The sequence below is a fragment of the Marmota flaviventris genome, chromosome 6, assembly GCF_047511675.1.
Source record: "Marmota flaviventris isolate mMarFla1 chromosome 6, mMarFla1.hap1, whole genome shotgun sequence".
In the NCBI taxonomy this organism is placed as follows: Eukaryota; Metazoa; Chordata; class Mammalia; order Rodentia; family Sciuridae; genus Marmota; species Marmota flaviventris.
The window spans coordinates 144,872,716-144,886,338 of record NC_092503.1 but is presented as its reverse complement, the minus strand read 5'-3'; the positions used below and the strand labels follow the sequence as shown (position 1 = coordinate 144,886,338).

General features: G+C 37.8%; 1 protein-coding gene across 2 annotated transcripts; it reads right to left on the bottom strand.

Annotated features, from left to right (window-relative positions):
• Positions 1-1,916: 1,916 nt before the first annotated feature.
• Pak1ip1 (PAK1 interacting protein 1) lies at positions 1,917-13,423 on the bottom strand. 2 transcript variants are annotated; one of them, XM_027948308.2, is made up of 10 exons: positions 13,246-13,423; positions 10,086-10,254; positions 7,540-7,660; positions 7,390-7,464; positions 6,862-6,914; positions 6,361-6,506; positions 6,179-6,276; positions 3,765-3,864; positions 2,720-2,843; positions 1,917-2,565 (listed from the first exon to the last, which is right to left on the bottom strand). In XM_027948308.2, the coding sequence occupies exons 1-10, from the start codon at positions 13,327-13,329 to the stop codon at positions 2,369-2,371; spliced, it is 1,167 nt and encodes a 388-aa protein (XP_027804109.2). In that variant the 5' UTR covers positions 13,330-13,423; the 3' UTR covers positions 1,917-2,368. The 2 variants fall into 2 exon arrangements, with proteins under 2 accessions (XP_027804109.2, XP_027804110.2); XM_027948309.2 differs by having other exon boundaries at positions 10,086-10,251.
• Between the last annotated feature and the right edge of the window lie 200 nt (positions 13,424-13,623).

Here is a 13,623-nt window from a genome sequence, read left to right as displayed (position 1 = left end):
TAAGTTAGCTGTGTACTATCCGTGAGTGTTAGGGGGACAAAAAACTCTAAAATGAGATATACTCAATACCACATTGGGTACTGGGTAAGGAGGTAGCTGAGTGGCAGAGTACATGCTTAGCATACACAAGACCCTGGGTTCAATTAGTACCCAGCACCCCCCACCAAAAAACCTCCCATATTGATAAACAAGAATGGAATTCTAAAAATTGCTCAAGTAACTTACTGGAAAGTAAAAACAGAGAAAAGGCCAGGTACAGTGGTACACATCTGTAATCCCATCAGATGTGGAGGCAGGAGTTATCACAAGCTGGAGGCCAGCCTCTGCTCAACTCAGCAACTGTGCCTCAAAACAAAATAAAAAAAGACTGCAGATATGACTCAGTGGAAGAGTGTTCCTGGGTATAATCCCCAGTTGGGGTGGTGCAGGCTGGGTGTGTGGGGGCGCAGTCAATTAAAAAAAAAAAAAAAAAAGAACAAAATTAAAATGGCAGTCTTAAGTCTAAACACATTATTAATAACACAAATATAAATGGTAAAAATATAACAATTAAAAGGCATACTATCAAAATGCATTAATAAATGACACAAACTGGGTGTGGTGGCATACAACTACAGTCCCAGCTACTCAGGAGTATGAGGCAAGAGAAATCATTCAAGCCCAGGAGTTCAAGGTCAGCCTGGATAACACCAAAACCATTTCTCCAAAAGGGAAGTGGGCAGAGGGAGACAACTATTTGCTGCCTATGAAACTTCAGATGTAAAAGTATAGGCCAGCTGAAAGTAAAGTTTGGAAAATATCAGCTGAAGTAGACATGAGAGCCAAGAAATATCAGACAGTGGTATTACATAATGAAAAAAGAATCAAAACGCCAACACAGTAAAAATTCTAAATGTGCTATGTATCCCAGTAGACATGCACAAAATGTGAAGCAAAAACCAGTGGAACTTGGCAGAAGAAATCAGCAAATCCACAACTGCTAAAGTTGGAGTCATTGACACGCCTCCCTTCGTAATGACAGAACAAATAGACAGAAAATCATCAAGGACATAGAAAAACCTAACCCCATCAACAGTACGATCTCATGACATTATAGAACACTTTGGCCAACAACAGCAGGATACAGGTTCAAAATATCTACCATGACAGATAACATCCTGGGCCATGAAACCAATTTAAAAGAACTGCAGTCATATCAAGTATGTTCTCAAACCACAATAGAATCAAATTAAATCAATAAACAGAAAAATAACAGGAAATTGAGAACTTTAAAATAATCTATGCATCATAGAGAAAAATTCAACAGAAAAAAAATACATTGAACTAAATGAAAATACAGCATATTAAAATGAGACAACTAGCACAAATGATCTGAAAATGAAATCACAAAAAAGATTCAATTTGCAATAGCATAAAAAAAAGAGTTTAACAAAAATACAAAACTTAGAAGCTGAAATCATTCTTGAAAGATAACAAGGAAGACTTAAATAAATGATATCCTTTGGCCAGGTTTTGACATGCAATATGCCCAAATTTGATCTATAGATTGAATACAATTCCTTTTGAAATGCTATCAAGATTGTTTACAGAAATGACAAGGTGATCTCAAAAGCCCTACAGAAATCCAATGGATGAAATAGGCACAAAATAATTTTCAAAAACAAAGTTGCAGGAATCACACTCCTGGATTCCAAAGTTTACTACAAAGTTAAAGTAACCAAGACTAATGTGACACTGGAGCTGGACTGAAATAAATCAGTGCCTTAGAATCTGAAAGTAAACCGCACATTTAGTTTTCTAAGACCACTTTGGTTAGATTAGCCAAGTCAAGTTTGATACCTGAAAGGGATGCAAAAATTATGGGAAATGTCATTTTCCTGCCCTTAAATTTTCTTGCCATTCACTGCTTGGAAGAATAGTTTGAAAAATAATCTTTATTTATCTCTAGTAAAGAATGTGTTCAGATGACTGGGGGTGCAGCAGCTTAAGAGGTACAGTGAGTGCTTGCCTAACATATTCAAGGCCCTGGATTGGATCTCCAACACTATGTTCAAGATTTCACATTATTTTAAATTGCCATATTTGGGGAAAGATCTTTATTTTATACACAATAAAAATTACATATTATAATTAACATATATACCTCTCTATATAATTAATAACATGTAGGCCAAAGGTGCCAAAAATAATTTTAGCACATTAAAAAAAAACACCTAAATGTGGTTTTCCAAGCTGTACATTTTCTCCAGAAAAAGAAATTCCTTGCCTTTACTCAGAAAAAAATAATATTTAGATATATTTAAAAGATGAGTCCATTAAAAAAAGGAGTTCTTTTGGGAATCAATCAATCTGGGATTCAGTGCATCAGTTATATTTTCTTTTTTCTCTTCTTCTTTTCTTGCATTTCTACCATCTTCCTTTTCCTGGCTGACAGGCTATTTCCTTTCACTGGCTTATTACTGTCACCACTTAAAACACATTTCTTTGAGTTAGGTTTTAATGTGTCTTCTTGCTGCACCACGTCACCAGAGTCCTTTTTGCTGATCTTGGACTGTTCTGTATTAACTAAAACACAAGAGACAGCACATTTAGACTGTTTTCCCCATTTATTAATGAATTAAACAGGCTCACAATAAAGTGACATTGTGTGGATATCCGCCACTTCAACAATTCAAAAGGTAACAGAATTTGAATTTTTTAAATGACCAATTTCACTTACCAGAAGAAGGCTCTGCTGCTGGAGGAGGCCTCTCTTTTGTGTCTGTTCCTCTGTCTAACCATACTCCAAGACACGTCAGCCTGGCATTTGTGTTCACTCCACAGAGTAAAGATGGGGGATCTTTCTAAAACAGAAGGGGGGGAAACTCATATCTAACAGAGGAATTCTGAATAATTATTTTAAAGAACCAAGTTACCTTAATTTAAAATTTATTGTACAATCATACACAGCAAAACAAGGTTTCAATCAATAACAGACTACATATACAATGGTACATGCCACAGGGCCTAGCTCTGGGGTTGGCTCTACCGTTCAGGTTTGTATATACTCCACGATGTTCACAAAATGCTAAAATCATCTACAACGCACTTTGTGGAATATAACCCCACCCTTACAAGATGCATGCCAGTATTTTCTTGAGCATAAAACATGCTATTTAGAAATAATCTATTGTTTTGATTCATGATTGGTTCAACTCTGTTGTTCACAGAGCCAATTTCTGAGAAGTATCCAGAAATTACAGATTCTAAGGAAATAGACTATGTCTTATTCATTTCTAGATTTAACAGGCTTGCACAGTGCTCACACTTGATAAACCATATCCACAGAATAGATATCAAAGAATGAAAAATAATAAACTAGATCTACAGAAGGAAATTGAATTTTTTAGTTATTTGGTTCTAAGCTTTTGTTAGTTCCATAATAGACTAAAACCTTCCCAATTGTTTTCAGTAGTGGTAGTCCTCCCACCTAATACCTTACAGAGGACCCTAATACATTAAAAAAAAAAAAAAAGACCAAGTAGATGGAATGCAGAGGGAGGTCTGAGATCCTGAGCTCAGATTCACAAATGCCAGCCCTAAGGCAGCTCTGTGGGAACCTAACTCTAAAAGTATAAATATCAATCATTTCTGGAAGAAATTTATAAAATTTACATCTATGGTCTTTATCCTTTAAAAAATTCCACCCCGCTCAACTTAAAATGACACTAGCAGCAAGACTTGCATTACAGTGTATTTTTGTTCTGTTGTACTAAGATACTGACCTTATCTTGCTTTAGCTTCCACATTTTGATGAAACCATCACTTGATGCTGTAACAAGAACATGATGCTCTGGAATTTCAAAACTGAAAATGTCTTTTACCCTAGGATAGAAATATTAATGCCATAAAAGATCTTTTCTCCAGAGTGTGATCATCATTATAAAACTTATAAGCTAGTCTCTTTTTTTCCAATGCTTCAGTATTTGCAAACTGCTCAATGAAGCCCTAAAATGTAATTTTGCCACACATTCCCTCTGGTCAGTGAGTTGTTTTCAGGCCAACTATAGGCTAAAATGGACTGCTTGATTAAGAATAAACCAAGGGCTAGGGATGTGGCTCAAGCGGTAGTGTGCTTGCCTGGCATGTGCAGGGTGCTGGGTTCAATCCTCAGAACCCCATAAAAAAATAAAATAAAGATGTTGTGTCCACCGAAAACTAAAAAATAAATATTAAAAAAAAAAAAAAAAGAATAAATCAAAATGATGATAACTGTAAACAATCTCAGGAAGTAATGATAACAAAACCCTCACCTCAAGCACCTCTGAGAAGTGCAGTGAGGAGACAATAGGAAGGATGATCAAGGTTCCCTTTGATGCACCCAATTCCTTCATCTCCAGTGCCACTACTTCCAAATTGCTTTTTTCTTCTACATTATGGAGGTCACCTATTTGGCCTTTCTGCTTCCATTTCTTCCCCCTAAGTTTTCTTTATTATTTTTTTCTTTTAATGAAATCAAATCTTATTACTCTCAGGCTTAAAGCCCCCCAAAACTAAAATCTGCTTTAGAAGAATATGGGAGAGGAGGAAGTAGCTGGTGATATGAAAGAAGCCATACAGGCCCTAAAGTGGCAACTGCTAAAGCTGGTAGTGGGTCTATGAGTTGGCTCTTTATAAACTAGTTTGTTTGCCTTTAATTTTCCTTAAGAAGTACACAAAACGGGCTGCAAAATAGCCCAGTGACTGAACATTTGCCTGCCTCACATGCAAGAGGCCCTGGGTTTGATCCCCAGCACTCCACACCCCCCCACAAAGTAAACAGAATAAAATCTGCAAAGACACAGCATAAAATTCAAATTCCTCACTCTGCCAATGAACCCAAGCACCATTTGATCCCCAAAATCCTCTCCCTTGCTCACTCTGATGGAGTCATGCAGGTCTTCTACTTGTTCCTAAAATACATTAAGTTCTTTCCTCCCTCAGTTCCTTGGAGCTGGGGAGTATATCTTAGCATCAGTATGCATGAGGCCCTGGGTTCCATTCTCGGGACCATGGAGAAAATAAACAAAAAACAAAAACATCTCACTCTTTTATAATCCTTAAGGACTTATTTAACCCTTGAAATTCTCCCCTCATCAGCCTATCTAAGTAAATTACCCTTGTTATAAAGATCTACTTGTTTGAAACTTATTGCCTCATACAATAGAAAAGCCATAAGAGTGTAAGGTCTTGTCATTTTTGTTCATTTTTAAATACCTAGTGCAGAACGGAGCTATAACTCAGTGGTAGAGTGCTTGCCTAACATGCATGAAACCCTTGTTTCCACCTCAAGCACCACAAAAAAAACAAACAAAACAATCCTAGTACAGTACTACAAATTGGATGTTCAATGAATACTTGTGGAAACAAATGAACAAACAAATGACTAAATATTCTTTTAGAAATACATTTGAAATGGCTTCCTTGAATGTGATTTATTTCCAGTACAGGGAAAAAGTAAGGCCTATACATTGACTGCAGGACTCTGAGTACTAAGACGGATTTCTAAAAACAATCAAAAATGAGAATTAAAACTTGAGAAGTAGAAGAACATGCAGAAATGCAGATGGACCACATTAATATATAACCATTGTCACCTTTTCACTTTTATCATCAATTTTTCAAAATTACAGTGGAAAAAGCAGGGACACAAGTCAGATGAACTGGGTTTGGACTAGCTCCTTACCTCTGGAGTAATCTCGGCAAGTTAATGAACTACTTACTCTGAGACTCAATATAATTGCATTAAGAGATAGAATTCAATGATAGTATTTCATTTTTTCCTTTAGGAGAAAAATATAGCATGGAAAGGAGAAATTGGACAAGGGGGACTAAGTAAAAGGACAAGAGTGGCCAGGGACAAAGTTCAAGACTACTTAGTTTATGATTTTTCAAATATGCTTATTTCAGGCTCCAAGTCTAACAGACTTATCTGAAATAAGTGCAAATGACTAGTTTTGATCACAACTTCTCCACTTTTGCATTACAAAATCCAGGAAGATAACATTTTCCACTATCTTTTTAAACTCCAGAAATTGTATATACATATGTCTGATTATCTCTGTGGTTGTTCATAGAAACATTCTGCTTCATAAAATGATTCCATGTATAACATTTACTGAGACTACACATATACACACAGGTTGGGGGAAAAAAATACCTGTTTTCATGTGCTTTAAATTCACAAAGGCACACTAGTGAATCACAGTCAAAAAATCTGACAACCTCTTCATCTCCAGCCACTGCAAGGACAGAGTCCTAGGACAGAAAATAATATCCAGAAAGTCATAAGCAGTTCTGACCATCTCCATAAACTTCCATCACTGATTTCTGATAACTTACTGAAAGAAAGGTAACAGAAGAAATCCTTTTTTCATTTGTGATGGTGCCACTAATGGATGCAGTGTCAAGCTGATAGACGTCTATTTTATTCAGTATAACAACTACATATTTCTCTCCCCTTGGGGACCATTCTACTATGTGAGCATCTGTAAGTTAAAGAAGCCAAATTTACTTATTTTAAAAATAATGAGAAATAGTAAAAATATTAAGTATTTGCACTGTATTTTCACACTCATTTTCCTTTTTGATCTTCCCAAGAAACTTAAGGAATACATTGTGAAAGTTAAATTTTAGACAATGAAGTGAATTCAAAGAATTATTGAGATAATACAGCTGGTGCATGACAGAGCTACAAGAACTCAGATCTAAAATGGTAGAAGTAACCTAAAACATTTGTTTTCAGAGGCAACTATAATAATGCAGGATATAAATGTATACACATGCGCATGTGTTCATACCTATCAAGTAACTGTAAAATATATTTCAAACAAAAATACTCACTTTGTTTTATATTTTTTATGAAGGCTGATCTTCCCTCCACAAGATTCCAAGTTCTGCAAAATAAGAAACTTGCTTATGGTATGAATATCAATTAACATACTAAATGGAAAAGCATAAGCATGATAAAGCTTTGATCAAATTTATTAAATACTGGCAATTTAAAGGGCCTGCCTTCTTTAGTTTAGCAACATCTTCAATTTTTTATTATCAAGCAGGATTAAAGTTCATTCCATTCTCATAGCTATTTACTATTTCATATCAATTGTTATTTTCAAAAGGTTTCACCTCCACAAACACTCCTCTTTGGGAGCACCTTGCTCTTCACTTCACAGCTATGGACAATTGAAGCATAACAGCATGTTTTAATATGGACCATTTTAATCCCATTATCATGAAACAGTTCGCTAACTTTCTACCTTTTCTTTGTATCTCAATATCTTTTAATGGGTGAAACTGTGGAACAATACAGAAACAACAGCCAACTGACATAGTAAAAGTTACATAAAGATGCTTTTGAGAATTACTTACCTTAATGTCTTATCTGTACCAACAGACAGGGCCAACTTGCCAGATGGATGAATAGAAAGGAAGGTCACATGTCCTCTAAAATGAAACCAACAAGTTAGGCCCCAACTTGACTGGCATAGTGAGAATGCCAATGGAAAAGAGCCAACTCACTTGTGAGCTCTGATTGACTTGAGGCATTCCCATTTCTTTGCATCCCAGACACAAATGAGTCCATCTTCTGCTCCACTGATTAAGTGCCTGCTGCCATAGAATTTCAGGCAAGTTATTGTACCTGTCGAAAAACCAAGATGGGCAAAATTATCTTCATTTTTAATACAAACTTTATTTCCAGTTAAGTACTACACTGGGCTGGGGATGTAGGTAAATGTAAGTGCTTACCTAACAGGGGCGGGGAGAACCATACAATGTCTTAGTATTATAAAGTAAACTTCATCTTATCTAAACTTAGTTAAGTAATACTTGAAGTATTAGTAATAATCTTCAAGTGTTAGATGAAATAGTTCAATTGTTTCATACCAGAAAATATAGTTTCTTTGTTTGTTGGCTTGTTTTGGTTTTCCTAGTGCTAGGGATTGAACCCAAGGCCTTACTTGTGCCAAGCAAGCATTCTACCACTGAGAAAACACCCCAGCTCAAGGACATACAGTTTTAAGTCTATGCAAATAATCTGAGATTCTTTCAGCTTTAGTTACAGATTTAAGCTAACTGGACTGGTTCATTTTCTTACTTTGTCTCCATAATCATATCATAGCCAGATGGCTAGCCAGGATAATTTTAGCAGAAATAAAACAAAACCAACTGAATTAACCAGCTAATTTAGAGGAAAGAACAAAGAAAAAAATTTACAGCCATGATTCGCACTTTCTAAATAACGAGTTATCTATATCAGCTATAATTCAATCATTATTGACCTAGAATTATCATGATTTGACTTTATACTCTGCTCATTCACTGCCATGAGAATATTTTAGAACAATTTTATAAAAAGATCATTTTCCAGCTATTCCTCTGGAAACTCCTTCCCAGGGTAAATAAATTTTCCATCACCATTTCAACCTGTTAACAATACTTCCTTCCCTCCACCAAAACTGAAGCCTGGATCTCCCACACATTTCCAACATCTTTTAAATTCCAGAAATCGTATGCACATGTTACATCAAATTCTAGTCCCAAAGTAGTCCATATCATTACAGCTTTACCCTCAAGTAAAATCCTCTATTCCTTTGACATTTGTGTCACCTCACCTTACTCTACTGCTCTCTATAGCTCAAGGGTCAAAAACTTGCTGCCTGTACGCCAACTGTGGCTGGTATTCTGGCTCTGCAAATGTAATTTTATTAGAAAACAGCCCCAGTTCATTCAGTTAGAGCATATGGGACTGCTTCTGCACAGCAGCAACACAAGCTGTATGGTCCACAAATATTTACTATACGGTTCTTTACAGAATTCAAATGAAAACCTGTGGGTCACATTTCCCATCTATATACCTGCCGGTCAATTCTTTATACACTTTATATTGAAAAGAACCAGAGACCTCCAATGAATAATTTTGCACGTGACAGAAGCACTAATATGTGGGTTCATGTACACCTTCTTCTAAAAGTAGAAGCCATTAACCACTTTCCTCTCTCCCTGTCATGCTATTTCTTCTTTGGAAATGCTGCTCTCCCACATCTTCTGCTCCTTCTGCCCATGACTCATATGCTCCCTAGAAAAGAGTTTATCTAATACTAAATGTTAGAAAAAGGAGTTTCCAGGAATTATGCAAGGAAGAGAGGAAACCAGGAATCCTACTTCATTCCTCCCCCATCTAACTGCAAGTAAATCTTTTTTTTATTCTGAATATTGATTTGAACAGATCAGATTTGTTTAGCATATTTCTTCTAAGCCTAAGAAAGAAGCCTTCCTTGTATGAACTGGGATTGGGAGACACAAGGAAAAAGGAATTTATGTTGAAATCACTCAAACCCTAGCTTCTGTTGAGGAGCATGACACCTGTCAAAGGGTGAGGAATGTGAAGAAGGCAAACATTTATCACTCCAAATTAAGTGCTAAAAATCAATGGCCAGTGACCTCTGAAATATATCAAAGTGAGGTGAGGAAAAGGGGAACACATTCTATCTTTCTTTGCAGGAAACCAACCTCATTGGCTGAGATTCCCCAAACTAATATGTAGCTAATCAATTCTAATATTTTGAGTTTCACCTTTACTTTTCCCTCCTGAACACACAATAAGTCCCTTATCTTTTTCCCCTGGAAAACTCAGTGACTACAACATAAAATGTTTGGAACTGAGGGAAAAAAAATTTACCTATTCAGTCTCTCTACCCTCTGATCTTGCCACTCTCCCAGGCATCTTCAGTCGGTGTGGTAAATCCAACCATGAATGGTTAAGTACTAATCCTTAACCTCAACTCCAGTGCAGGGAAGTCTGCCTCCTCTATTTTAGTTTCATACACCTACAACAGTCAATGGGAACAGTGTGGTGCTCTAGGTGTACAGGACTAAAATACAAAAGAGACCATCTACCTCCCAATAGGACAACTGTAACCTACTCCAATAGGACTGTGAGCAACCTTTTTGATCCCAATTCTGTATCTCCTAGAACAGAATCTGCTGACACATAACAAACAGTCCAACAGAAGTCTATACAGTAATAAAACCTCCACATTATCTTAAAGGATACAACTTCTCACCATTGTGATGTACTAAGGCTCCATGTTCTATCTTCTTTTTCATATCATAAATGTGAATTGTTTCATCTTTGCTCCCAGTGACAACAAAACGACTATTCACAGCCACTGCTGACAAGGAGGCCGTGTGAGCATGATGAGTGAAGTCAGCCACAGGAGTCCATTGCTGCTGCTGAGTAAAACAGGAGATCAATACTAGTCACATCACAGTTCTCTAGAAATACAGGTTCCTCCATCCATAAAAACTACCAATGGATCCTACAAATGGAGAAAAATTACACAATGACGTGGATTAAAACAAAGATCCTGAGAAGTGAATAAGGAATACAAGGAGGTGAGAAGCAATACTGAGTACTACGACTCCAGAACCCAATAATGGTGACAGGACTGGGTACTTTAAAATACCACCCAAATCTTAAACTCTTATTATATCTACACGTGAGCCTTCCATATGACTCATTTATTCAAATATTTAAAATTTTATTTGAACTTATTTATTCAAATAATGATTATCTACCATATGCTTGGTACTACTTTAGGTAGTTAACTTAGCAGTGAACAAAAGTCCCTACACTAAAGAGCTTCCACCTCAGTGGGAGAGACGTAAACACGTTAAGAGAAAAACAGTATGAGGACGTTTCCATTAATACCAGCCTAAGCCCTAGAGAATCGCCAGTGATGAGGTCTCAGGAACTTATTGCCTCCTGCCATGTATGTGTTGGGTTGAGAAGTGTGGCTGGTTGAGTCAAAGAATGACAGAATACATACGCTTCTTAAATTAAAGGAGTCACATCAGGGGTGGAAAAAAAGGTTATTAGCAAAACAAATCAAAGGGGGAGGGGGGAAGCCACCAAACTTCTTTGTACATGATTAAGATGTATTACTGCAAAATCAGTCCTAAAGACCTATAGGAACAGATACCCCTTCCATGAGTCAAGGTAAAGGGGCTTTTTCTGCTCCAGGAGGAGCTACTATGGCTTTAAATCAAATAACCTTTATTTATTTGCATCACACAAATTATACTAGTTATATAGGCTACTATCTAGATTTAGAATCATTAATGGCCAATGGTTAGGGGATTGATGCAGGATCGTACAATATAGAGGTCCCTGACATTTTGTGTCAACTCTGCCATACTAATAGCCCTGAGTAGTCACTTAACCTATCCCTAAGGAACTTTCCCTTTCCTCATCTTAAAATGAGAATGACTCTATCTGCCTCTGAGGGTTGCTGTGAGGACTATTGTGTATTTGGAACATAGTAAAAAAATTTACTACAAAGAAAACACAGGAAAGAAGTACTTGGTGATACGGGTTCCAGGAGATACCCGGAATTGCATCAGGAATAAAATAGTTCTGAACTAGAAGTTAGGACATCAGATTTCTAGTCCCAGGCATAGTCCTATCTACCTGTTTGACTACTATGTTAGCAATTCTATATTCCTACATCTATTAAAATATATCTGCTACAATTTCTCTCCATGTATTTGTCTCCCTCCTCTATCATTCCTTGTCAGGAAGGTCCCTAAAGCAGGATCTGGACCTCTGGCTTCTTTTCAACTGCCTCCTTACCTACATTAAGTACTGAGAAACTAACGTGACTCTATTTTTAAAAATGAAAAAATAACAGCAGCTTCTACCTCAAGGACTGTCCTAAGGAAGGGGGTGTGACCCTTGTCCTTGGAAAAACCCAGAGCACTCCTAAGCACATACCCACCCTGCTGAGTTGTTTGTAAATAACAGGAGAGATCCGTGGCACCAGGTGTCCCTAACTCAGTTAGGCTAGGTGAGGACCCATAGCAACCCCCCTAGCAACCTCCAATCAGCATGAGACAGGGAAAATACCTGGAATGCCAGATGACCCCCAAGTAGTTTATAGTGGTTGATAACACGTTGGGAAACCATGTAGTTTAGCACATACTAATAGTTTAGCACGTACACCCCTCGTGGCCTAAACCAATCAGTTCAAAGGAATCCCTCTCTTGTATTAACCAATCACCCCTACCCAAATTGTTCCTGCCATTGAATGTGCTAATCAATGTTAAGAGTTGTTGTTTGACTTTCCCGTGGTATGGAATGATTTGCTGTGTGATGTTGTGATGCACAGAGTATCCCCCCAAAACCTATAAAATCTCACTGAACAAAGGACGGGGACTCACTCCCTGGGACCGCTGCGTTGGGAACGATTGAGAGTCCGGGCACCAGCTTGCAATAAAGACTCTTGTGTGCTTGCATTGGATTTGGCTCCTGGAGGTCTATTGGGGTCCCACGAATCTGGCATAACAGTACCCAATAAATGAAGGAATTGGTATTACTTTTTTTTTTTTAAATCTACAAAGAGCTGATCCTGATCCAGCCCTAACTTTTTTTTTAAATTTCATTTACTTACTCATTTTAGATGTTGATAGACCTTTATTTTTTATTTACATATGGTGCTCACACATTGGAGGCAAGCGCTGTGAGCCCTCGAGCCACAACCCCAGCCCACAGACCTAACATTTTCTAAAATATCAGGACAGAAACTTCATGAAAGAGCAGAATATTCTTTCACTGGATCCTGAATACATACACTGGTTGTCAACTTAAATCTACAAACTACAACTCACCACGTACAGAAACACCAGCTTCCTTCCTTTGTGGATACTGTCTTTATTTTAAATTTAGAAAATTTAGTGTGACACTTCAATACTGTATACATTGTGTAATAAAATCAGGGTAAATGGCATACTCCAAATCAAGCATCACGTATTTGTGTTGGGAATATTCGAAATCCTCTCTACCAGTTGCTTTAAAGTACACAATTGTTGTCAATTATATTTATCCTGCTACACCAAAAAACATTGGAAGACATTTCTCCCGCCCAATCGCACCCCTGCACCGCCCCGATACCCTCCCTACCCATTCCCAGCCTCTGGTAACCACTGTCGGTTTCTTTGAAGTCAACTTTTTTACTTTCTCCCTTAGCCATCTTATCTACTATAATATGAAAATGCTATTTCATATTGCAAAATGTCTATTTTGTTTTAAAAGATGGGCTTTTATTCAAGCTTCCATCCGTGAACATCAGACAATCAACAGAAGCGCGGGCATGTTTACCTCGGCCGTGTGGGAACCTGGCCTTCCCCGTCCCCCCTCCCGCAGTCCCTCCACTCGCCGAATCTCACCTCTTTGTCGCCACTCGCCTGAGGCTCCGGATGTACTGTGAACCCGAAAAGGACTTGCTCATAGCTACCGGCGACCAGCTCCATTCAGCCGCGCACGTGCCTTTCCCGGGAACCCTGCGCGGCGTTAGAAAGCTGGCGGAACCGGAAGCGAAGCGAGGTCCTCCCTGCGCAGGCGCTCCAATTATACGTCACATGGTAGGGTGCCTGTTAAGCGCCTGTATCCGTGGACGTGTTTAGAAATCACGTGACCTTTCCAAGCGACGAATAAAGGAGGATGCCATGTGCTAATGTTCTCATTTCAAGGATAAAAAAATATTAGGAGCAAGCAGGCCAATTCTAAGAAGCTTTGAACCCGGCTTATCTTAGGGGAGTAGGGAC